Raw genomic sequence first — 24,257 nt, 5'->3', positions numbered from 1 at the left:
AGACAAGAAAAATCTAAAGGAGTTCTTCATCACCAAACCATTATATTTTTTTAAAGATTTTACTCACTTATTTTTAGGGAGAGGAAGGGAGAGAGAAAAAGAGGGAAAGAATCATCAATGTGTGGTTGCCTCTCGCATGCCCCCAACCAGAGTCCAAGCCTGCAACCCAGGCATTTGCCCTGACTGGGAATTGAACCAGCGACCCTTTAGTTCACAGGCTGGCACTCAATCCACTGAGCCACACCAACCAGGGTACCATTCCATTATCATATGAAATGTTATAGGGACTTACATAAGAAAGAGAAGATCAAAACTGAACAATAAAATTGCAAAAAATTTTTAAAAACATATCTATCTACAATTGTATCTAAAACACAAACTAAGCAAACAAGAAGAACAGAGACAGAATCATGGATATAGAGAGTATTTGGGTGGTTGCCAGAAGGAAGGGGAGTGTAGGGGAATGGGTGAAGAGGTGAGGGGATTAAGAAGTACAAATAGGGCCCTGGCTGGTGTGGCTCAATGGACTGAGTGCCAGCCTACAAATGAAAAAGTCACCAGTTCAATTCCCAGTCAGGACACATGCCTGGGTTGCAGACTGGGTCCCCAGTTGAGGGCATGTGAGAGGCAACCAATCAACTGATGTTTCTCTCTCTCCCTCCCTTTCGCTTTCTCTAAAAATAAATACAATTTTTTTTTTAAAAAAAAAAGGAAGTACAAATAGGTAGTTACAGAATAGCCGTGGGGATGTAAAGTACAGTATAGGAAATGGAGCAGCCAAAGAACTTACACACATGACCCATGGATGTGAATAATGGTGGGGGGATTGCCTGAGGGATTGGGGGACTGCTGGATAGAGGGAGACAAAGGAGGGAGAAATCAGGACAACTACAGTTTATTGATTATAGTATAAACAATAAAATATAAATTTTTTTAATGCCAAGACTCTTGGCATTTTGGGAAAGGGAAGCCACTGCCTATTCATAAAGAGGCCTGCCTCATTTATTCCTTGTGAGCATTAATAATAACCAACACTTACTGAGCACTTACTATGTGGCAGGTGGTGTGTTCTGGGCTGTGCATGCACAATGCCTTTAAACCCTCACTCCCAACCCCACGAAGTGAGGACACAGAGGCTCAGTCAGGGTACACATTTGCTCCAAGGCCAGTAGGGGCAAAGACTAACAAAGCTCAGAGTCGCTGCCCTGACCACCTGCACACAGCAGGCACCCAGTGAGCAGCCAGGCCGTGGACTAGCCTCTTTCCCCCACCCAAGCAAGCTCCTCTCAGGGGAATTGTGGCCACACAGGTGCAGGGAGCAGTTCCTCTCCGCTCACAGCCTGAAGCGTGCTGGCAGGAGCTGCCCGGAAGCGCCCAGCAGTGGCGCCAGTGGAGCCCATCTCCGGGAGGGCTGGGCAGGAAGTAGGGTGGAGTTTGGGGCCCACCAAGTTGGGGTCTGGTACCCCAGGACTGCTGCATACCCAGACGAACCAACCCACTGGTAGAAGATGCCTGGGGGTCCGGGGGTCCTGCAACCCCTGCCTGAGACAATCTTCCTCCTCTTGATCTGCGCTGCTGCCGGCCTGAGTAGGTGGCTAACAGAAGTGTACAGGGGAGGGGGGTGGAGGGAGGGGATATTGGGGAGGCTGGAGAGAGATCACGGGCAGAAGGAAGGGCTTCAGGGAGCAGGGCAGAGAGGAGCCAGCAGGAAGGGAGTGGGGAGAGGCGTGTGTTGAAACTCCTCTGTTTGTCTCAGACAGGCCTAGGGGAGGCTGCAGGGGGCTCAGCCATATTGAAGGGGCATCCACCACCCCATGGAGGGAGGCAGAGGCCAGAACTGCCTTTCCCACCCTGTCCCACAGGTCAAAATGAGGAATTAAGAAGGCCCTTGGCTGAGCTTCAGAGCTGGGGACAGGAGGGGACCTGGGGGAGCACTCAGCTCCAGAGGGAAGAAAAAGCTTTCCCCTTCACTGGCTGGAATCCCAGTTCCCCACCTCCTCCGCACATACACGTAGGAGCCCCCTCTAGTGCTGGGGGAGGGGTGCCTCATGACACCACCCTCCCCAGCCTCCCTCAGCAAAGCTAGCTGGCAGGGGCCGTGACCACCTGTTTGACGGAGGAGTTCAGAGAGGAAGCTGGTCACACAAGGTTACACTGGGAGCCGGGATTAGAACCCTTGACCCTGAAGTTGCTGCCTCTTTCCCCACTTCTTCCTCCTTGTTTCTTCCTCACCTCCCCCACTTCCCTCTCAGTTAAGAGGCAGCACAGGCCTGTGGACCAGCCTGGGGCACGGAAAGCTGGGGTTTCTCAGAGCACCCAGTCTGGGCCACTAGCCTTGCTGAGACACTCCCCTAATCCTCAGCCCAAGAACTAAACTCACCCCTGACCCCCAGGCCAACACATGCAAGTTACAGAGAAAGAGGGGCGAGCTCAGAGACACAAGCCGAGGCAGACCCACAGACTGGGGGCCGTGGTTTGAACTCCCAGCCACTCCTGCTGCCCTAGGCCTCTGCCGTCCCACTTGCAAAACTGGCCTAATGAGAGAACATTCCTCTAAAGGTTTTGTGAAGATTACGTAAGACAAAGTGTCGGGGGCGGGGCAGGGCTGGGAAAGGTAGGCGAGGAAGGCGTTCTGGAGGAGGTGATGCCCTAACTAGATGTGGAAGTCGCTGCCTGGGCAGAGGCACTCTAGCACCAGGGAGATGAGTATCCAAACGCAAGAGGTGGCACTGGAGAAGGGAGTAGGGACCCCTCAGGGGTGTGTCACCATCCTTGGTGTCCCACTCTCCTCCCCCAGAATGTCCTCAACCCCCCAAGGTGTGTTCTCTCCCTCTTCCCAGGGGTCTCTCTCTCTTCCCCTGGGTAAGCCCCTCGCTCCTGCTCCAACACTACATGCCCTCTGTAGCCCCACCTCCCCATCCTTCCCCAGGCATGCCCTCATACTCCCCCCCCCCCCCCCCACCAACACACATAGCAGTGGGGCAGGTGCTGGAGCCAGGGCTGCAGTCAGTGTGCAGATCCACAGTCCCCGACTCATCCGGCTCTCTGCAGGCCCAGGGGGCCAGACCCTGAGGGTGAATTCAGGCCCTCCATCGTTGACGGTGAGTGTGGGGGACAAGGCCCGCCTCCAGTGCCTGTACGACAGCAGCATCCCCAAGGGCACCGATGCCAAGTGGTTTCGAGTCCTCCAAGGAAACTACACATGGCCCGCTCAGTACCTACATTATGGCGAGGGCCCCACTGGCGACCTCGTCTTCTTACAAGCAGAGAAAAACCACTCAGGCCTATACCTGTGCGAAATCAGAGACAACGCCACCGGCAGCGTGATGTGGCGCTCCTGTGGCACCTACCTCCGCGTGCGCGGTGAGTGCGGGTCTTGGCTCCAGGGTCCCCCCCAATCCGCAGCTGGGGACTCTGGGGATCCTTGTCTGTGAAGTGGGGACGGAGCCAGTGCCTGCATGGCTAGCACCCTCACTCCCTGCTGGGGTACATTGACCCCTTTCTCCTCTGTGGAGTGGGGACTTCTGTGGGGCCTTGCTCGGGCGCCGGGCTGGGGCTGGGTGGGCACAGGGCTCTGAGCAGAACACCCTCCTCACAGAGCCGACCCCCAGACCCTTCCTGGACATGGGAGAGGGCACTAAGAACAACATCATCACAGCCGAGGGGATCATCCTGCTGTTCTGCGCTGTGGTGCCCGGGACACTGCTGCTGTTCAGGGTGAGCCACCTGGGGCCAGGACCTGGAGTCTGAGGGTCCCCACCTAAAACTTGGGAGAATGACAGCACCCACCCCACAGGGGCTATAGAGGGTAAACAAATTAACACAACAACAGGATTTTACATGGTGCTGGGAGGGGTGTCCTTGCCCAGCCTTCCCTCAGGCTATCCTCACTGCCATTCTCCAGGGGTGTTCTCTCTCCACAAACCCCACCCCACCGGCTTTCCCCCGAGGGCTCTTTACTCTCCTCTGACCCAGAAGTGCTGCCCCCTTCAAATGTAGCCAAGGTCAGGGGAGAGGGGGGCTAGGGGCCTCCCAGACTCTCTGACCTGCAGTCTCTCTAGGCCACAGGGCAACTGTAGCTACTTACCACTGATGTTGCTATTAGTGGAGACAGCCAGAAGGGACTGGCTCCCACCCAGAGAGACTCGCCATTTACCTGACATGTGGCTTTGAGCAACATCCCTTACTTGCTCTGACAAAGCACCTCCTGGCATCTAGAAGGGCCTGAAAACATATCCCCCTCCACCATCTCCCCACCCCCTACTGAGGCTCCCAATCCCCCACAGAAACGGTGGCAGAATATGAAGTTCGGAGTGGATGCCCGGGATGACTATGAAGATGAAAATCTTTATGAGGTGAGTGGAGGGTTGGGACAGGTTAGGAGCAGGTGCTCTGGGGGCCTCAGGGGGCCCTCATGGGGTGTGGGAGGTAGGGACCCGAGTATCAGGACACTGAGGCCCACTGCCATGTCTGCACCCCAGGGCCTGAACCTTGATGACTGCTCCATGTATGAGGACATCTCCCGGGGCCTCCAGGGCACCTACCAGGACGTAGGCAGCCTCCACATCGGAGACGTCCAGCTGGAGAAGCCGTGACTATGGCCAGCCAGCCTGGCTGGCCCTGCCTGCTGTGGCCCCAGCTCCAGTGTCTCCCCCTTCCCTGGAACTTGCTCTTTTCACAGTCATTCCTGGGAGTGCCCTGCATTGCCTTCCCCCTTGGGAGGTCTGCTCTTCCTCCCTGTAGATTGTCTTCCCTTCTAATGCCTTTTCCAGGCTCCCACCCAGCTGGTAATGAGCCCTTAATTGCTGCCTCTAGGGGACTGATTGTAGCTGCCTCGATGTCACCTCCCCCTCCCAGCTCTGGCATGGCCACTTAGTGATAATAAATGCTTCCCTACTGCAGATCTTGGCAGGAGTCATGGATCTCATGGGAATCGCCCACCCTCCTGTCCTGGGACCCAGGCGTCCAGGCCTCCAGTCCCCTCTTCCCTGAGACCCAAGATTCTGGGCCCCCCACTGCTGCCCACTCCCACTACCCAGCACCAAGCAGCCAGTCTTGGCTGCCCCCTGAGAGAAACAGAAAGTGTCTTGGGGAGGGCCCCTCCCCAGCCCATGTCTTCCTTGCAAAGGGGGTACACACGAGTGAACAGAAGTGGCCACATTTGTTTATGCGAATTTAAGTCCCAGAATCACAGGGGGCAGAGATGGGGCTGGTACGGAACTCTTCTGTGGCTACACCTGTTCTCTGAGAGTGGACTTGGGGCAGGGGATTTGGAGAGTCTGTGGCCCTAACCGGAGGGGCAGTGACAGGCAGTCACAGAGATGCCGAGTTTCCGAGACAGAGAGGGGAGACACGCGGAGGGACAGTGACGGAGGCAGAGCTGGTGAAGGGGCAGACAATGAAGGACAGGGAATCAGAGACACAGCAGGGAGCGGAGGAAGAGAGAGAAGAGTCCACAGAAAAACGGACACGGAGAGGGAAGCAACAGGTGGGCAAGTGCCGAGGTGACCGCGCAGAGAGCAGGGACGGGACGGCAGGGCTCCGAGGGCACAAGTCACGGAGCGGAGGGCGGACGGGCGGGGAGACCCCACCGGAGAAACGCGGAGACGGAGAGAAAGACGCCCCCGCAGAGACAGGCAGGCAGGGCGGCCCGGGACCGAAGCCCCGAGAGGCGGACAGAGCGAGGAAGACCGGGCGGCAGCACCCAAGGTCGGCAGCGGGAGGGAGGCTGCCTTTCGGCGGCGACGCGCCTGCGCCCGCCGCGCCGGGGGTGGCTGCGACCCGGGCGGACGCGGGCCGAGCGGAGCCCGCGCCCGGCACGCCCACGGCCCGGCCCGGCGGGGAGGGGTGGGGCCCGGCGGGCGGCGAGAAGGGGAAGGAAGCGGAGGTGCCGGGCGGGCGCGGGGCGCGGGCAGGAAGCGGGGAGGGGCGGCGGGGCGGGGGCCTCCGGAAAAACGCCCCGACTTCCTGCCCCGCCGGAGCCAGGAAGCGGGAGCCGGGACGCAGGGCCGGGATCGCCGAGCCCGACCTCGGGCGCCCCGCCGGCCACCTCCCCGCGCGGACACCAGGTACGCGGCCCGCGGCCCCGCCCGGCTCCTCCCCTCCGCCGCTCGGGGAAGTGGGAGGAGGATGAGGGGCTGGGGCGCGGCCGGCCGCGGAGGGACCTCCCCGGCCCCCCCTCCCCCTACACACACACACCCCGAGCCCGCGGCCTCCCTCCGGGCCTCAGTTTTCCCATCTGTCAAAGGGGCGAGGGGAGGAGAACGAATTCCTGCCGAGTGCCAGTGCGGGGAGCAGGGGGCGAGGCCTCCCAGTGTCCAGCGGAGGACAGATGGCCACTCGCTCTGTACGGGTGGGGAAACTGAGGCCCGGGGGCAGGACCGACCCGTGCCAGGGCGCACACGTCGTGAGACCGAGTGGAGCTGGCATTCGAACTCGCAGGTGCTTTCTGCTAAGCGCCGTCCTCCAGCCCCGCTTGCTGTGCTTTGGCCACCTGCGCGGAAAAACGACAGTTAACGCGGCGGGCCGCTGCGAAGCTGAAAGGCGCAGAGCACTTTCGAAAGCGTTTTGGAAATCTCTTTTTCTGGGCCATTAATTATACCCTGGGAGCTGGGTTGTAGGGGACAGAGCTGGCGATCTGCCCCCATTGCATAGATGGGAAGACTGAGGCTCGGGAAAAAGCAATTGCTTATTCCAGGTTACGCCGCATGTCGGAGGGAAAGGTACGCTGGAACCCAGGGGTTTTGCTTTCCAGTCCAGCAGAAAGTGGGCCGGGGTGGGAGTGGGAATACGGAGAGAACTAAATGTACGAGCGTTGGGAATTCGACTGGTCCCCGAGTTGGGGAGGCAGAATGGGGCGTGGAACTAAGAGGCCCGGTGACTTGAGAGTTCCGACTGAGCCCTGGCGATCGGGCAGAAACTATCCGCACCTCGCGCCGGCGTGGGGGCGAGGCCCCGGGGAGTGACGGGAGCAGTCGAGATACGGAAACGCCAGCCCTCCGAGACGGCCAGAGCGGCCCCATCTGGCCAGCGTGGCGCAGCGGAGCGCTAGAGCAGCCGGCAGGAGGAGTAGAGTCACAGGGCAGAAGCCGGGCTAGAGCGGCTGGTGGGAGGAGTGGAGTTACAATCAAAGGCGGCCTCTGGAGCGGCTAGAGCGACTTGGAGGCCGGGGTGGGGGGCACCTCGAAGCCGGCGTGCTGAGGATTCGGTTCTGGCAGCTGCGGTGGCTTCTCGGTCCCTGAGCAGGTGAGGTACGCGGCCCCTGGTGGGCGTGAGACCCTGACTCCGCACGTCCGCTCCAGCATCCTTGGCAATGCACCCAGCCACGTTTTCTGTAGAATTTGGGGCCCCTGTAGACCCGCCACTTCCCATGTAGGTTTGGGGGCTCGTGTACACCCGCCACGTTCTAAGTAGATTACAAGGTACTACAGACTCTCCAGGTTTCTGCTACCCGCTTGTAGAGATCCAACTCCTTACAGACGTGGAGACCCCATGGATCAGTAGTATCGCCTAGAATTCAGGGCCCTGTAGATCCTGGTCTACGCACCACCACAAGCCCCTATAGAATTTTGGTCCCCTTTTAAGTCTCCAGACATCCCCTAGATTGGCTACTTTTCCTGTGGTTTCATGATCAGGTGTGACCTTCGGATCCCTGTAGACCCGCCGTGTGTCAAATAGAATCTGGGCCCGGTATAGACTCACACTGACTACTCTGTATTTTAGGTTCTTTAAGGCTCCCAGAGGTTCTTGGAGACCAGGATCATCCATTCAGTATTTCATATAGACCCTGAGCCCTGCGTAGAACCCAGGTGCCCACATTATCTCTCACAAGTGCCCGCTTTGCCCTAGGATCCCCACCCCTAAACCTCTCTGACTCTGTCAGCCCCATGCACAGAGCACTTCAGGCCTTGTCAGTTGTCTGCAGGTCCATCTGACAGCTTCAACCTTTGTGACAGCCCCTCACCCTCATCTCCTAAGCAGCCAGTCCCCCACCCCCAGCCTTCCTCAGCCCCAACCCTCTGTGGAGCAGCACTCCTGCCCAGGCAACAGGGCCCACATATCCCTGACTTTTCCAGGCCCCATAAAGAAACCTGATGTGTCTCAGCTCTGGTTCAGACTTGAGTTTCCTGAGGCTGTGTTCCCCATGCTCTGACAGTTAAATGCACAAACTCTGAACTCAGATGGCCTGGGTCTGAATCCTGGTTCTGTCCTCTGTGGGCTGTGTCTGTTTCCCCCTGTGTGAAGTAGGGATAATAGTAACAATGACCTCATGGGGTCACTGAGAGGATTAAATTAGTTACTACTTATAAAGAAGTAATGCAGTGCCTGGCACCTACTTAGTGGCACTTAACACACATTAAGTATTAGTTACTGCCTCACGTTACTGTGACGAGGAATGAAGGAGATAATATGCATCAAGTGTGTGATTTCAGGGCCTGCCTCACATTTGCTCAGATAACCTGTGTCCGCTCCTGTGCTCTTTTGGGATCTCCCTGCTTCTGTTGAACCTGTCCACTCCTAAGTGGGGTGAGCATGGCCTCTCCATGTTCATGGTCATGTTTTCCAGCCCTGAAATTGCTGCTGACATCCTGGTGAAGGTTTCCCTCTCTGATGGGAATAACAGTAGCACAGGGTGCTTATGCTTGCAAGGGTTCAGTGGGCTACTATGTGAGAAGCTTATAGAGCGATGATGCCTGGCACCCTGTAAGTGCTGTGTAAGTTTAGCTCTCATAATAAATAACTACTACTATTTTCTGCCTTGGTTTGCTATGTTATTTATGTGAACATTTAACAATGCTCAACTCTTAAATTACTCAGCTTGAATGTTGGACAGATACCCTTTATGGAAAAGAATAAAAATGGTGCCTGCCCGGGTGAACTCACGGGGTGGCATTTGGACACCCCAGGAAGCTTCACCATTTAATGATCATGATCAAAAGCATAGCTGCCATTTATTGAGTGCTAGGGAGGTGGCCTGTGGGCCACCCCATAGGTGGGAGAAGGGTGGATCTCAGGTGACTACAGTTACAAATAGTCCTAGGCTGTGCAGGGGGAGAGAGCACCCCCCACGGGTCCACCCCACCCCTGTTTCTACAGTTCTTCCCACCTGACATGGGCTCGTGTGGCATTAGTCAGACTCATTAAGGACACAGAAGACATTGGTGGGAAGACACATGGAAAAGTGGAGACTCTAAGGGAGATGACAGGGGAGAGAAATGAGGCAGCAACTCAGAGGGGTGCAGGGACAGTGGCTGTGGAAACCAATGTGGGAAAACAGGCTGAGACAGAGGGAAAGGCAGGGAGCACACAAGCAGGGATGGGGTGGAGATGGCCAAGGGGAAGAGGAGGAGGGCGGGGCAGCAGAGACAGTGGGAGAAATGAGACAGATCTGAAGGAAGGAGGAGAGAAAATGAGGAAACAAGGAGAAGAGAGGCAAAGATGAGGTAGATTCAAGGGAAAGAGCCAGCGAGTGCTGGCTGGGGAAAGGAGAGCCAATGAGACTGACAGGTGAGGGAGACAGACGCACCTTGGGGATGAGCTGTCTGAGGACCGTTCCTTATTTCTCTGGGACTGGAAGCCAGAAAGAGATCAGATCCCGAGGGAAAGAACTTGTGGGTCCAAGTTCACTTGGTCCCTGAGGGAGGAGGGTTCAGAGTTTTGTTTTCTTATGTAGAGAGAATTGGGGGTTGGAGGACTTGCCATTGTGATTTCCTGTCACAGGAAGTGGGGCTGGTGGGTTCAGAAGCAACATCCTGCCCCAAGCCTGTCACAGATCAGAGGAGAGCCCCCACACACAGGGGAGCCCCCAGTTTTACCCCTCCTACCTCCCCTATAACCTTCCAAATTCTGCTGGCCTGCAGGCCCTGCCTCCCTAGGGCCCAGCCCCCAGCCCCTCCTCCCTCAGTCCCAGGGGTCCAAGCCCCCAGCCTCTCCTCCCTTGGATCCCCGAGTCTGAACCCCAGACCCTTCCTGCATTAAGGACCCAAAAAGGCCAGGCTCCCGTGGACCCAGGCTCCTGGGACTCCAGCTTCTCCCCCAAGACTCCCTGCCCTTGGTCTCCCCGCCCTGGCTGGCCTCTGAAGGGCTCTTTGTCGCCACACAGAGGCTCCATTGAGCTGTGGAGGCCCAGATCGGGGAAAGCTGTTTACTCACCTTCACACCTGGGCCAGGAATCTGTGAGTAACCACCCGGTGCCACCTCCTCCCATCCCCTAACCTTGGCCCCTCCTCTTCCCCCAGCCCTGCGGAGCCCATGGAGGCAGACAGCGTCGTGGCCCGAGGGGCGGTGAGTGGAGAGAGCCGAGGGGTGAGAGGACTGGGGGTCTGTGAGGTGGGGAGCACTGTGGGCTGAAGCCAGTCCTCCCCTTCTGTAGGCCCCAGGGGCCCCCCGGCCTGGCCTGGTGCCTGTCAGCATCATTGGGGCTGAAGATGAGGATTTTGAGAACGAGCTGGAGACGGTGAGGGGGATGGAGTGGAAGAGCTTCTGTTCTCTGCTCCCCGGGGCCCTGGCCCCTCAAGTCCCATCCTGAGTGTCCCCTCCCACCACAGATCCAGTCCTCTGTCCTTGGATGCTGCCCCACTGTGTGCTCTCACTGCCCTTTTCTCTCTTCTCCTTTCTTCCTTCCTCACCCCACCACCCCGTTCCTCTTCCCACCGTTTTTACTCCAGCCTCAGTTTTTACCGCCAGCACCCCATTGCGGCACAGACCCCCATCCCATCTCTGCTAACTTCTGTCCTCATCATCTCTCATTATGACATCGTCTTCTCCATTCTTCCTGACACCTGTCTCGATGCCATCATCACAGCACGGACACCATCATCACCCCCGCCCCCGAGCTTGGTTCCACTGGGCATGCCAGGGAAGGGGAAAGGGCAAGCCCAAGGCCCCTCGTCTGCTCTCCACAGTCTCACCCCCATCCCCACCCCCCAGAACACAGAGGAACAGAACAGCCAGTTCCAGAGCCTGGAGCAGGTGAAACGGCGCCCGGCCCACCTGATGGCCCTCCTGCAGCATGTCGCCCTGCAGTTCGAGCCCGGACCCCTGGTGAGGGCAGGGCTGGGCCAGGCCACAGTGGGCAGTGCATCAGGCCAGTGCAGATGAACTGGGAGGGTCTAGAAAACAGATCCAAAAGCAGATCTAGAATTGGAGAGTCAGAGGGACCACTGTGTGATCCAGGCAGAGATCGCAGGCGCCCCCTGTAGGTCGCAGTGCACAGTGAGTGTGGGCGGGGAGAGCACACCCAGCAGGGCTGTGCAGAGAGCAACAGTCCAGGAGCCTGGCAGAAACCCTGCCTCCACCCCCTCCTGTGCCTGTGGCAGCGTCACCCATCCACGACAGCACCCTTCCCCACAGACTCTGGAAACCGAGTCCCTCGTTCCATGGCCTTGGCAGGTGCCACCAGTCAGTCATTAAGGGCTGGTGCCTGGGGGGATCCGTTAGCCACCTCAGATCTAGGTGGCAGAGCAGGCCCTGATTCAGGAAAAGCCACCACCACAAGCAACCTGCAAGGCAGAGGGAATGAACATAATCCATGACCCAGAAACCTTTGTCAGGCAGAAAACACCTGGGAGCTGCCAGGGCAGAGCCATGCCAGGCAAAGTACCTGGGAATCGAGAGAACCCGGCAGGTGATGTAGGAGGGAAGAGGCTCTGTGAACAAGGGTCCCCTCCCCAGAAGCCCCGTGCCGCCCAGCACTGGCGGAGAGCGGGTTCAGTCAGGGCGCTGGGCCGTGTAGCTGGGGGTGCAGAAAGCAGGGCATGTAGACTGACGCTGAAGCTTCAGAAACCGGCAGGAAATTGCCTTCTCTCCAGAGAAGTGGCAGACCTGAGCCTGGGGGGCTTCTAGAGCTTGAGCTCCAGGACTCCACCCGGGGGTGGTGCTGACTGCCCTGTCCTGGCACAGTTGTAGAGCCTGAGGCTTGGCTGAGGTGACCCAGATGGCCTCGTGAGAGTTGTCCTCGAGCTGCTCCCTCACCTCCTCGGCTAGGGGATAGTTGTGGTCCCCTGGGCTGCTTCCCAATGGCCTTTCATGCTTTTTTGCTTCGGGGTAGGGGTGACAGATTTGTTGAAAGTGTCTACAGGGGCAGAAACAGAGTCCCATCCCCACTGGGCTGAGTCCTTAGCACCCTGAGACCGAGACCACGTATTTACCTGACAAGAGGCCCCCCCCCCCAAGGAGTGGGGACAGATCGGAGTCCCCACAGTATTGCCAGTGTCACCCTGCACAGGGCTGACACATAGGCAGTCCCAGGAACTGCTAGATGAATGAGTGCATGAGCCCCCCTTGTTCACCTGTCCACTTACCCAGCCCCCACGGTGCTCTGGGCTCTGTGTGAGACACAGGTGAATCAGAGCCTGCATCCCCACCCCCACAGCACTAACCCTCGAGTTCCTCACAGGATTTCTAGTCAGTGGGGTGTGGTGGAGATGGGCTGGCTGGATTCCACGCCCAACTTTGCCACTTCCTAGCTTTGTGACCTTGAATGAGCTTCTCGAGCTCAGTTTTCTCATCAGTGAAATAGCATGGCAGTGCCCCTACGAGCTACCAGGTTCATGTGTACAAAGGGTTTAGAAGAAGTCTGGTATATCCCTGTGCAGCTGGTGGTGGTAGCAGCAGGGAGGAGATAGAGCCACAGAGAACCATTCCACAGGATGAAAAATTACCGGCTGCTCATGGTGTCCCTGGGGGGCCTTTGAGAGAGACAGGGCCTGGGTGTGGGGGTGGTAGTCCGGGGGCACACTTCCTACGGGATTTGAGCCTGAGGCTTTGTAAGGGGAAGTGCGGTCTGGGTGGTCGAGAGGGAGACCAGGCCATGCTCTGTCCCCCCAGCTCTGCTGCCTGCACGCAGACATGCTGGGCTCCCTGGGCCCCAAAGAGGCCAAGAAGGCCTTCCTCGACTTCTACCACAGCTTCCTGGAGAAGACCGCGGTGAGAGACACTTTCAAGGGGCCCTAGTCCCCCCTGCCTTTGCCCTGGAGAGCCACCTGTCCCCCCTAACACCCACCCTGCTGAGGGCAGCGTGAAGAGTGGCCCGGCCTGGGGAGCCCCTGGCCCCTGGGCCAGCCTGGCCCCCTCCTGCCACTCCTCCCCTCAGACCAGCATCCCGGGGCACTTAGGCTGCCGTCGCATCACTGCTGGGTCCTCCCCTTCACTCTGTTCTTTCTCCTGAGCAGGTTCTGCGGGTGACTGTCCCTCCCTCAGTTGCCTTTGAACTTGGTAAGGGGAAGAGAGGGGACTTCGAGATGTGGGAGAGGTCTCTAGCAGGGGCCAGGCATCCCAGGAGGCCCAGGGAGGGAGGCCACATGCCCATGGTCCTGGTCAGTGGAGATTCCTTCCTCCCTCCTGGCCACGGCAGAGCAGCCCAGGGAGGCATGGCTGTTGGAGTCCAAGAGTGGGAGGGGAGGGGGAGCCAGGGCCCAGGAAACTGGCCCCAGCCTGTGCCCCGTCCCTGCAGACCGCACGCGGCCTGACCTCATCTCCGAGGACATCCAGCGGCAGTTTGTGCAGGAGGTGGTGCAGAGTCAGCAGGCGGCCGTCAGCCGGCAGCTGGAGGACTTCCGCTCCAAGCGGCTCATGGGCATGACACCCTGGGAGCAGGAGCTGGCCCAGCTGGAGACCTGGGTGGGGCGGGACCGAGCCAGCTTTGAGGCCCGGGAACGGCACGTGGCGGAGCGGCTGCTGACCCACTTGGAGGAGATTCAGTGAGTAGGGCCAGCCCCTCCTTGGCTGCCCCACCTGTCTCAGGGCCCCCTTGCAGCCTCACGGCTCACTCCTTAGCATCTTCCCTTGACTTCCGGGTCCTACAGCCCTGGCATTTTAGTGCATCTGGTTTTTCACCTTTCCTTCCCAGCTTTGGGGTCTCCCCCAGTTTCCAGGCCTGTCCGAGGCTCGTATCTGGGCCTGATGCTTGGGTCCTGTCCTTCACACTTCTGTCCGATGCACCAGGATGAGCCCATCTTCCTCCCGAGATCCTCCTTCCCATTGCTTCGGCAGCACCCTCTCTGCCCCTCCTCTGTCCCAGCCTCAAAGGGATAGCAACCTGGACATTTGTGCTAGGTGGATGAGGGACCCCAGGCTTAACAAACTTGTCTTTTCCTTACAGACATACCATCTCTACGGATGAAGAAAAGAGGTGATGGAAGCAGAGAGGACAGCCCGACAGGCGCTTTAGTCTCCGGGCACCAGGGAGGAGGCATGGGGGGTGTGGGGCCCCGGGTGGAGCAGTGTCTCTGGTCCTGTCCCCTGGAGCCCTCTCCCCTTTCCTCAGACGCGCAGCAGGAAGTGGCTGTGGGGTGGGGGTGGGCAGTGAGTGTGGAGGGGAAAGCTGTGGGGGAGCAGTGTGCACATCCACGTATGGTGTCCTTACCGTCCCCTCCCCACAGTGCTGCTGTGGTCAACGCCATCAGCCTGTATATGCGCCACCTCGGGGTGCGGACCAAGAGCGGAGACAAGAAGTCAGGGAGGAATTTCTTCCGAAAAAAGGTGCTTCCCTGAGTGTGCAAACCTGGGCCTTTTCCCCCCAGTGACCCCCTGGGGAGCCTTGTGCCTCTGAACCCTGGGTCCCTTTCCTCTGTGTTGGTGGCTCAGAAATAGCAGCCCCCTCTGGCCTCCCCAACCTCTCACAGGTGATGGGGAACCGACGGTCAGATGAGCCGACGACCAAGACCAAGAAAGTACTGAGCAGCTTCCTGGATGCCGCCCGCAGGAACCGGGGAGAGCCCCAGGGTGAGGTGCCCAGCCTCGGCCTGCCCTGACTCCCCCCCACCCACCACCCCCACCTCACGGTCCCGTTGGTCCCATGTCTCGTTTCAGCCCCAGAGTTTCGACACCTCAAAGTGGAGCCTGATGGTAATGGTCCCAAAGCCAGAGCATCCATCCTGGGAACCTCAGAGGAAGGGGTCTCTTGGGTCTGAGGGAGGAGGGGCTGGGGGCTGGCCTCCTGGGACTGAAGGAGGAGGGGTCTCCGAGATGATGGAAAGGACAGAGCTGAAGCGCAGCGTCTCAGACCCCCCAGACTGCTGTGGATTAGATTCACTGGACTCTCATTTCCCCCTTTCTCCCTCAACGTCTCTCCAGCGGAGAAGCCAGGCCTCGCAGAACGGAAGGGAGGCCTGGGGGTGCCCTCCCGGGACCGGAATGTTGGAGCCCCTGGGCAGGATGCCCCTGGAATTTCTCTGCAACCTCTGCCCGGAGACAGTTCTGACCGAGAGCCAGGTGAGACTTTCCTGGTCCCCATGGTGAGACCGCCCCCTGGTTCTCCCCGAATGTTCCTCCTTGCTCCTGGTCACCCGTGTTATTAATAAAAACCACCCCTTCCCTCAGTTTACCCTTTCCACAACTTTCCTCCCAGACTTCGACCTCCACCCTGGTGATGTGTTTCCCACCTCCTTGGACTACATTTCCCATCACCCCCATGGCTTCATTTCCCAGAAACCTCTCTGAGTACCTTGCCAATCAGCCCCCTTTCATTGGTTCCCTACCTTTTTGGCTCCAGGGACCAGTTCACAGACCCAGGGAAGGGGGCAGTGGGGAGTGGGCGGGGCGGGGGCTAGGAGCCCCACTTTGATAGCTAGCCTCGCTGCTCTCCTCCTGCTGTGCAGCCTAGTTCCTCACAAGCCACTGACCAGGCCTGGTCCTCGGCTGGGGTTTGGGGACCTCTGCCTTAGATGGTGAGCCTGCTAACCCCATGGACTTCATTTCTCACCATCCATATGTGGCCCTCAGCCCCTGGGACCTCAGACAGCTAGGAAGGGCTCAGGTTCAAATCCTAGCCCTTCAGTTTACTTGAATTGTGTCTTGGCAGTCACTCCCCCTCTGAACCTGTCTCCTCTTGTCTAAATGGGGTATATCGTCTCCGTGAAAGCCCTGGTTGACGGGTGGGGAGAACAGGTGGATGTGGAGGCATTGAGCAGAGCATCCGGCCTCCCCACCAGTTCTGTGGGCCCCAGCTGTCCACAGCTGTGTTTTCAGAGGTCTTTCCCTCTGTCCATCCCCCATGGAAATACAGAGCAGCCACCTGGTGTTTGCCGGGCACTGGCTGGCTGGTACCTCAGCCCTCACTCCATGGCAGAGGAAACTGAGACCCCCATTGTGGGGTCTCGGTGCCGAAGGGCCTCCCAGCCAGCCCTGATTCCCCTGCTGCTCCCACAGGTGTGGATGCCTCGCCAGAGCTGGGGGACCCACCCCCACAGGGTCCGGCCAGCCTGGAGCCCCCCGCGCCCCCGGACAGCACTGAGGAGGGTCCTGATACAGAGAGGTGCCCAGGCGGGGGTCGGGGTGGGGCGGGGCAGAGTGCAGGCACGGGGGCTGGGAGGATGTGAGTCCGGGGTTCGCTGCCATCTGCACCTGCGCTCTCCAAGCCCTCTCCATGCCGCCTGCCCCCCTTCCGTCTTCTCCCTCTTTCCCCTCCTTCCCCTTTTTCTTTTGACATCTCCTCTCTCATTCCGTTTTCCTCCCTCTTTTCCCCTTCTTCTTTCATTTCACAGTTATTTCTCCTCCTCTCCCTTCTCTCCCCTTTCATCTGCCTCTGTTCCTCCCCCTCTTCTCCCCTTCCCACCCTGCCCTTCCTCCCTCAACTCCTGCCCCACTTTCCACCCCTTCACTTTTCTCACCCCCTCCTCTCTTTTAAGCCTCAGCCCAGCTGCCTTGCTCCTGCCTCCTGGTGCCCCTTCCCTCAGTCCCTGAGTCCTCTGTGCTCCGTGCCTGGGGGCCCTGTCCCCCTCAGAGTTGGGGGGCAGGCTCTGCCCCCTGCCAGTCTTTGTGCTGCTGCTTTGGGGACCATTGGTGGGTGGGGGAGGTGAGTTGGGTTCCATCTGGGTCCACCTCTGACCCTGTGCCCCTCTCTCCCCAGAAGGTGGAAGAGGTGGGTGCTTGGGCCCTGGGTGGGGGGAGGGCTAGCCCCTCCCCCATTTCTCCCAGCCCCTCCCCTCTCCCTATGGGCCACCTACTCCCCTTCACCCCTGAGAGGGGTGGGTGGGGACATCACCCTCCCAGCCAAAGAGCTAAGTATTAAAGTCCCCCTTTTCCCACCCCCAACTCCTGGCTCTGCCCCCAGCCCCTGCCTCAGGGAAGGGAGGGGTCAGTCCCCTGTGCCCCCCACTGGGTTCCCCTCCCTTCCCCCACCAAATGTTAGCATCCCTCCTGACCACCCTGTACTGCCCCAGCACCCCTAGATCCCACAGCTCCTGACTCTCTCCTCTCTTCTGTTGCATGTTTGATCCCTGTCCTGGTCTGTCCCTGTCCTGGCCTGTCCCTGTCCGCATCTCTCCCTGTCCTGGTTTCTCCTCGTCTCTCCATGTCCTGGTCTCGCCCCATCTGTCCCTGTTGTGGTCTGTACCTGTTCTCGTCCCTCCCCATCTCTTCCTGTCCTGGTCTTTCCTTGTCTCTGTCCTTGTCCTGGCCTCTGCCTGACTCTGTCCTTGGCCTCGGGTCCAGGCTTTCGGGGCGTCTGGGGCGCTCGGAGAGCCTGCGGGTGAGTGACCGCCGCCGGCCTTCCCGGGGCAGCCTCGGGGCTAAGGGCCGGGGTGGGGGCCGCTCCCGGAGCGACGTGGACATGAACCCCAGCTCTGCCACGGCCGTGCTTGGCCCTGCCCGACGAGCCACGTACGTCACTCCAACACCCCACTCCCCAACCCCCTGAGTCAGCTGGAGAGTCAGGGAAGACGGTGGGTGGGGGGTTGCTGCCAGAGCCACAAGGACCTGGGTATCGGACGCTGAGGTCGCTGAAGGCCTACAGTGATCCCAGGAGAGAGTAGGACAGTTCTTTCTAAAAATCTGGGGTCTGGTCTGCACCATGGGCCACCCTGGGGGCACAGAATGCCGAAGGCAGGGGCGGGGATGTTGGGCACTAGGAGTCAAAGTCTCCTCTCTGGGACACCCGAAGCCAGGGCCTCAACAAGGCCTTTGCCCCACAGCCCCGAGCCTGGAGAGGAGGGGGAGCCGGTCCGGTCTGGAGTAGAGCTGGAACCAGAGGAGCCCCCCGGCTGGCGGGAGCTCATCCCCCCAGACACCCTGCACAGCCTGCCCAAGAGCCAGGTTAAGCGGCAGGAGGTCATTAGCGGTAAGTGCCACCCCTCCAGTGCATTGTGATCAGGGACACGCTCCAGCTCTGGCAAAGACGGAGACGGATGCAGGGAGATGCCCGTCTGGGTGTCACTTACAAACAACAGGCAGAACCTGAAGGCAGAGGGCTGTTTATCGCATGCATTGTTGCACGGTCACTCGGGGGACCAGGCGTGCTGCAGGCACAGTGACACTCCCCAAGAATGTCCGGTGGTGCCCGCCGTGCTGACACTGAGAGCGCTGCATTCCAGCAGAGGCCCCCCTCTTGCGTTTGTGAAGCGTGGGCAGTTGGAGTTCCTCTCTGCCAGGGCTGCCGTGACAGTGAGATGACAAGATGACTCACGGGAAGTGCTTGGCACAGTGTTGGGCACAGGGCCAGAGCGGCTGCTGTCACTGCTGCGACCCTATCTGCCTGGGGGGCGGGTGGGGGCGCCCCGGGGAGGAGTCTGGGGGAGCATCAGTAGGTTGGTGTGCTTGCCTCTGGCGCAGAGACGGTGGGAGCATCATCTTTGTCGTGATTCTTTTCTGTGATTTCGAATTGTGTGTGTGAAGGGAATTTGGCAAAAAAAGATGCTTTTGGAAGTTTTACTTAGAGGAGGTACTCAGTTTTGGGAGCAGCAGGTGAAGGCTTTTTAGGTCACAGATCCTTCTAAGCATGTAATCAAAACATAAGCAGTGCTCTCAGAACTTTCTGGAATGATGGAAGTATGGATATTTGCGCTGGCCAACACAATGACCACCGGCCAGGTAAGGGCTGGTGAGCACTCGAGCTGTGGAGAGTACAACTGAGAACTGGATTTTGTGTTTCGTTCCATTTTAATTCATATTTGAGGAGCTATATGTAGCTGGTGGCCACCACATCGGACAGCAGAAAAACACACCTCACACACAAAGCCCTGTGCTCGGTCTCCGGGGACCGCCGGGGCCCTTGGGGCCTGGGCAGGCGCCCTGTGGGGCCCCAGGCCCTGAGCCTGTCCCCCATGTGCAGAGCGAGCCCTCGTCCCAGACCCCGGGCTGATTCGCTTTCTGGGCAGTCGGACTCGAAGCGCCACTGCAGGCCCTCTGGCCGAGGGGCAGCCGAGTCACTCTGGTTTGCCCGGGACGTTGCCCCGTTTGGCTCTGAAAACCCCATGTGCTGTGCAGACTGGGACATGCTGGTCGCCCTGGCTGGCTGCCTTCCACCCAGAGAGTTGCCCCTGTCCCGTCCCTTTCTTACCCCCAAGTCCGCCCACCTCTGAGACTGCCCCCAGTAGGTGGCACCCCAACCATGCTTCTTTCCTGGGGCCCCCCGCAGAGCTGCTGGTGACGGAGGCGGCCCACGTGCGCATGCTGCGGGTGCTGCAAGACCTCTTCTACCAGCCCATGGCCAACGGGGGCTTCTTCCCCCCGGAGGAGCTGCAGAACATCTTCCCCAGCCTGGACGAGCTCATCGAGGTGCACTGTGAGTGCAGGGCCACAGCCCCACGCGCCCTGACCGCCCGCCCCCTCCTTTGAGGCCTCGGCAGCTGGACTTGCGGTCTGGTGTGTTCTCCTTGAGCACCCCACCCTGGACCCCCAGAGCTCACATTCTGGGGGGGACAGTCCCCTGGCCCCAAGTGTCAGACAGACACACCTGCAGCCCCGCCCCCGCCAGCTCCTCCCCCTTGCAGTCCCGACAGCACCTGCTATTCTCACCTCTCCCCGCAGCCCTGTTTCTGGACCGCCTGATGAAGCGGAGGCAGGAGAGCGGCTACGTCATTGAGGAGATCGGAGATGTGCTGCTGGCTCGGGTGAGGGCGCGCAGCCCAACCCCCGCCCCCTCCTCCCAGCCAGGGACCTGGAAGCCAGGGATCTGGGCCCCAGGCCCTGTCCTCTTGCCTGGGCTTCCATGTCCCACCTGAGACACCCCCTGGCCTGAATCTCACTGTAGTTTGATGGTGCTGAGGGCCACTGGTTCCAGAAAATCTCCTCCCGCTTCTGCAGCCGCCAGTCATTTGCCTTAGAGCAGCTCAAAGCCAAGCAGCGCAGGGAGCCTCGTTTCTGCACCTTCGTGCAGGTCAGCTGGGTGCGGCTGGGGGTCTGGGCCGGAGTCCCAGGGAGGAGGGGCTGGTGTCCCTGCCCCGAAAGGGGAGCTCCAAGTGCGGGCCACCTCAGCACCGCCGTCCCCCTAGGAGGCCGAGAGCCGCCCACGGTGCCGCCGCCTGCAGCTGAAGGACATGATCCCCACAGAGATGCAGCGGCTGACCAAGTACCCCCTGCTCCTGCAGAGCATCGGGCAGAACACAGGTACGACCTGGCCCCCCGCTGGGCCCCAGATCCCCGTCCGGGCGGGCACCAGCACCTCCAGGCTTGGGGCTTACGGGGCTGGGGCCGGTCACTACCTCACCCACAGAAGAGCCTGCGGAGCGGGAGAAAGTGGAGCAGGCGGCCGAGTGCTGCCGGGAGATTCTGCACCACGTCAACCAGGCCGTGCGGGACATGGAGGACCTGCTGGTGAGCCCGGCTTTGCCATCTCAGGCACTTCCGCTCTGAGGTTAGGCCTGCTCTTCGGCTTGACCCTGAGGAGTCACTGCTTGTCCAGGGATTACCTGGATCCTTAGCTCCTCCCTCTCAGGGTCACTGGAGGTCAGGCCTTGCCCTGGGCTTAACCCCTGGGGGTCCCTGTGGGGTGGCCCCAGCTCTTGGCTTGTACCTGAGACACTCTGTTCCCTGCTCCAGCGGCTTAAGGATTATCAGAGACGCCTGGACTTGTCCCACCTGAAGCAGAGCAGTGACCCCATGCTGAGCGAGTTCAAGGTGACCCCGTTTGCCCTTGGCCAGGGAATTTTCTGATAATGTACCCAGGGAGCCAGAGAGGCCCCTCAGCTTTGACCCCTCCCACTGCCACCAGCGCCCATCCTGACCCCCGACTGCGCTACCCAGCCCCGTGGCCATCTTCACCCTCCCCTGTCCTGCCCTGGCCTGTGCCGACCGCCACTCCCTCCCGCCTGCAGAACCTGGACATCACCAAGAGGAAACTGGTCCACGAGGGCCCGCTGACATGGCGGGTGACGAAGGACAAGGCTGTAGGTGAGCCCCAGGGCATGGAGCAGGGTCCTTGGGGTCTGGGGATAGGAGCTCCGGTGGGGGGCACTGAGCACGGCCCCGCCCCTTGCCCCTGCAGAGGTCCACGTGCTGCTGCTGGACGACCTACTGCTGCTGCTCCAGCGCCAGGACGACCGGCTGCTGCTCAAGTCGCACAGCCGGACACTGACGCCCACGCCAGATGGCAAGACCATGCTGCGGCCGGTGCTGCGGCTCACCTCTGCCATGACCCGGGAGGTGGCCACTGGTGAGGCCTGGCCCCGTGACTCAAGGCATGGCTGCCCAGGGAGTGGGCAGGGACCCTGCGGAGAGCGGGGAACTCACTGGCATTCTGGGGAAAGGAGGCCTGAGAGCTGGGTGGGGCCAGGGCCTAGGCTGGGTTGCAGGTTTGTTAAGTGAGATGGGAAACTGCCCCAGGTGTCTGCACAAAGGAGCAGCCAGCTCTGCCTGCTATTTTGAAGACACCTGGCTGCCACTTGAGGATTTAGGGAGCTGGGGAGCTGGGAGCCCAGTGAGAAGGAATTTGCACACAAGTTGCCAAGGAGCTGCCCCAGGGCCGTGGCGGTGGAGATGCATTAGCTGGTTGGAGGCATGAGAAGTGCCCCTGGGGGGTGGGTATTAAAGACATAGGAGGGGAGATTAAGTCTGGGCAGCTCCCCATCACGGGGTGGGGGGGCACCCTGGCTCTGAGCCCTGCCTCTCCCTTCTCTTGCAGATCACAAAGCCTTCTATGTCATTTTTACGTGGGACCAGGAGGCCCAGATATACGAGCTGGTGGCACAGACCGTGTCGGAGCGGAAGAAGTAAGGGGGTCTGGGTTCCATGAACAGGTGGGGGACAAGGACCAGGTCCCTGGGGAGAGGAGGAGAGGGGAGGCCCTGGCAGAACATCTGGGGCTCTGAGTGCCCAGGGGCTGGCCTGTCTCAACAGCTGGTGCAACCTCATCACTGAGACCGCTGGATCCCTGAAGGTCCCGGCCCCGGCCTCCCGCCCCAAACCCCGGCCCAGCCCCAGCAGGTGAGGGGGTCAGGGCGGGAACCAGAGGGCTGGGGTCTGGGCCCAGCTTTCTTATGTGTCCCTCCCTGTCTCCGTGTGTGTGTCTGCGTGTGCACGTGTGTCTGTGTGGGCCGCCCCACCATGGCCGACCTCTCCCCTACTCAGGCCTGTCTTCTACTGGCCAGGCTTCTCTGTCTCCCTGTTTCCCAGCCTGGACCTCTCTCCCTGTCTCCGGACATCCCCACCTCCCCGCCTCCAGCTCTGTGTCTCCCTGCCCTTGCTCCCCCCACGTCCCGGGGTCAGGGGTGTGGCAGTCACCCTGCACTCCTGCCCCCTAGCACCCGAGAACCCCTGCTCAGCAGCTCTGAGAATGGCAACGGTGGCAGCCGAGAGATGTCCCCAGCTGACGGTGAGTCTGGATGGACCTCAAGTGGGGGCAGGGGTGTCCACAGGGAGCTGGGCAGGGTCTGACCACCTATCCTGCTCTCCACCCAGGTCGGATCGAGAGAACCCTCAGCACCCTCCTGCCCTTCTGCAGGCCCGGCCCCGAGGGCCAGCTCGCTGCCAAAGCCCTTCAGAAAGGTAGCCACCCTGCCCCTGACAGGGCCACCGCAGCCCACACTGGTGCTTTCCAGCTCACCTCACACCCAGCCATGCCCCAGTCAGCTGCGTGCACAGCCCCCAGCCTCTCTGCTGCTGCTGCTTTGGCCCCTCTCCGGACCTTCAGTTTGGTCTCCTTGGACCCAGCCCCCAACTCTGCACTTCCTTTCATACCCCGGCCCCATCTGCAGGCCTGGCTAACCCCAAGCTCAGCCCAGCCTGGTGTCCACCCTCACGTCTACCCACAGGCCCCTCACCTGTCCCCGTCTGATCCCACAGCCCAGCCCCAGCCCCACCTCTGACTGTCCTCTTGTCCCTGGCCAGTGTTGTCCCTGAAGCAGCTCCTGGTCCCCTCAGAGGAAGACAGCGGGGCAGGGCCTCCCCCTGAAGGGGATGGAGTCCCAGGGGGTGGCCCCCAGAGCCCCACACAGGCCCAGGAGATCCAAGAGGAGCTACTCAGCCTGGAGGAGACCATTAAACAGCTGGAGGTGGGGGCCGGGGCGGGTTAGGGGAGGAGGGCGGGGCTGACTGAGCAGAGGACCCTTCTCATCTCATGGTGTCCCCCCACCCAGGAGGTGGAGGAGGAGTTTTGTCGCCTGCGACTCGTCCTATCTCAGCTTGGGGAGAACATTGTCTCACAGCCAGGCTGCACCTGAGGCTCCCTGCCCCGGGCAGGTAGGTGGGGGGCCCCCAGTGCTGCCCAGAGTGGGGGGGGCCAGAGTCACAGCCCCATCCGTGTCTCCCCTCCTGTCTTTACCTTCCTGAGTCTCCCCAGTCCACCTCCCTTCTCTCTGTCCCTCCCTATCTCTGCCCATTTCCGTTTCTCTGGGAATTTTTTTGTGTGTTTTTCTCCCCACTCTCTGCTTTCCCCCCATTTTTCCCTCCCCTCCATCTCTCTCCCTGTCTCCCTTCTTCTCCTGCATCTCCCCAGGCCTCTGCAAGATGGAGAGGACGTGAGGACGACCCACCCGCACTGCACAGCTGCCACAGCATCTGCCACCCCAAGGGCCCAAGGAGAGGGGGCCAGGCTTCGGGGCCATGTCTGGGGGCCCCCTGGGACCACTGCCTCCATCCGGCCTGCCGCTGGCCTTCCACTTGGGGGACTCAGGACTTTGTTCCCGGGGCACCACAGCAACCCCCATTCCTGGGCTGTCTCAGTATTGCCTGGGGGACCACCCCACCACCTCCCGCCCCCAAGTGCCTTTGCTCTGTTTTTATACCCTGAATTGGAGGTTTATTTTTTAATATATATTATCTAAGGAGAGAGAGGCTGCGTTGTGAGGGCAGGGCGCTGCAGCCCCCGGGCCGGCCGGCCACATGGCCTCTGTGCCTCCCGCCTTTCTCTGCTTGTTCCTCCTTCCACGTTTTGACGGCTCTTCCCCGGGCACCCCCACACCCCCCTCCCAGGTCCCACCCCCCAAGCCCCCATGGTCACCCACAGTCCTTTCTGTTCTTTTATTTTTGTAGTAAACTCTGGAGGTGGCTGTTCGGGGTCATGGGGAGGGGAGCCCTCCTGGGCGGGGGCTGGGGGCGGGATT

General features: G+C 60.1%; 2 protein-coding genes across 7 annotated transcripts; both read left to right on the top strand.

Annotated features, from left to right (window-relative positions):
• The first annotated feature begins 1,407 nt into the window (after positions 1 to 1,407).
• Positions 1,408 to 4,901, top strand: CD79A (CD79a molecule). The gene is made up of 5 exons (XM_045838238.1): positions 1,408 to 1,587; positions 3,052 to 3,363; positions 3,599 to 3,717; positions 4,287 to 4,355; positions 4,482 to 4,901. The coding sequence occupies exons 1-5, from the start codon at positions 1,509 to 1,511 to the stop codon at positions 4,593 to 4,595; spliced, it is 693 nt and encodes a 230-aa protein (XP_045694194.1). The 5' UTR covers positions 1,408 to 1,508; the 3' UTR covers positions 4,596 to 4,901.
• Positions 4,902 to 5,269: 368 nt separating this feature from the next.
• On the top strand, positions 5,270 to 23,983 carry ARHGEF1 (Rho guanine nucleotide exchange factor 1). Of its 6 annotated transcripts, none has more exons than XM_045838234.1 (31): positions 5,270 to 5,488; positions 10,239 to 10,284; positions 10,373 to 10,456; positions 10,930 to 11,043; positions 12,829 to 12,927; positions 13,173 to 13,215; positions 13,454 to 13,700; positions 14,102 to 14,131; positions 14,382 to 14,481; positions 14,625 to 14,724; positions 14,812 to 14,847; positions 15,076 to 15,213; positions 16,150 to 16,255; positions 16,850 to 16,861; positions 17,434 to 17,601; positions 17,913 to 18,058; positions 19,355 to 19,501; positions 19,747 to 19,829; positions 19,970 to 20,095; positions 20,211 to 20,325; positions 20,432 to 20,532; positions 20,758 to 20,835; positions 21,033 to 21,108; positions 21,203 to 21,370; positions 21,839 to 21,926; positions 22,054 to 22,140; positions 22,458 to 22,528; positions 22,615 to 22,701; positions 23,044 to 23,207; positions 23,292 to 23,394; positions 23,651 to 23,983. In XM_045838234.1, exons 2-30 carry the CDS (start codon positions 10,252 to 10,254, stop codon positions 23,373 to 23,375), a joined length of 2,931 nt encoding a protein of 976 aa, XP_045694190.1. In that variant the 5' UTR covers positions 5,270 to 5,488; positions 10,239 to 10,251; the 3' UTR covers positions 23,376 to 23,394; positions 23,651 to 23,983. The 6 variants fall into 6 exon arrangements, with proteins under 6 accessions (XP_045694190.1, XP_045694191.1, XP_045694192.1 ...); XM_045838235.1 differs by lacking the exon at positions 5,270 to 5,488 and adding an exon at positions 5,878 to 6,068 and having other exon boundaries at positions 16,853 to 16,861; XM_045838231.1 differs by lacking the exon at positions 5,270 to 5,488 and adding an exon at positions 5,885 to 6,068.
• Positions 23,984 to 24,257: the final 274 nt, after the last annotated feature.

The sequence above is a fragment of the Phyllostomus hastatus genome, unplaced genomic scaffold (genome assembly GCF_019186645.2).
Source record: "Phyllostomus hastatus isolate PE091 unplaced genomic scaffold, TTU_PhHast_1.1 phas_contig_277, whole genome shotgun sequence".
Lineage (NCBI taxonomy): Eukaryota > Metazoa > Chordata > Mammalia > Chiroptera > Phyllostomidae > Phyllostomus > Phyllostomus hastatus.
Note: the sequence above shows the minus strand (reverse complement) of the source record. Positions and strands in the feature narration are given on the sequence as shown.

Bases quoted from the DNA above. Each gene is read 5' to 3' on its own strand.
- ARHGEF1 (XM_045838234.1), top strand. From the start codon at position 10,252: ATGGAGGCAGACAGCGTCGTGGCCCGAGGGGCG. The intron at 13,216-13,453 runs GTAAGGGGAAGA...CCGTCCCTGCAG, and splicing joins CTCAGTTGCCTTTGAACTTG to ACCGCACGCGGCCTGACCTC. The intron at 13,701-14,101 runs GTGAGTAGGGCC...TTTTCCTTACAG, and splicing joins ACCCACTTGGAGGAGATTCA to ACATACCATCTCTACGGATG.
- CD79A (XM_045838238.1), top strand. From the start codon at position 1,509: ATGCCTGGGGGTCCGGGGGTCCTGCAACCCCTGCCTGAGACAATCTTC. The intron at 3,718-4,286 runs GTGAGCCACCTG...AATCCCCCACAG, and splicing joins GGACACTGCTGCTGTTCAGG to AAACGGTGGCAGAATATGAA. The intron at 4,356-4,481 runs GTGAGTGGAGGG...TCTGCACCCCAG, and splicing joins AAGATGAAAATCTTTATGAG to GGCCTGAACCTTGATGACTG.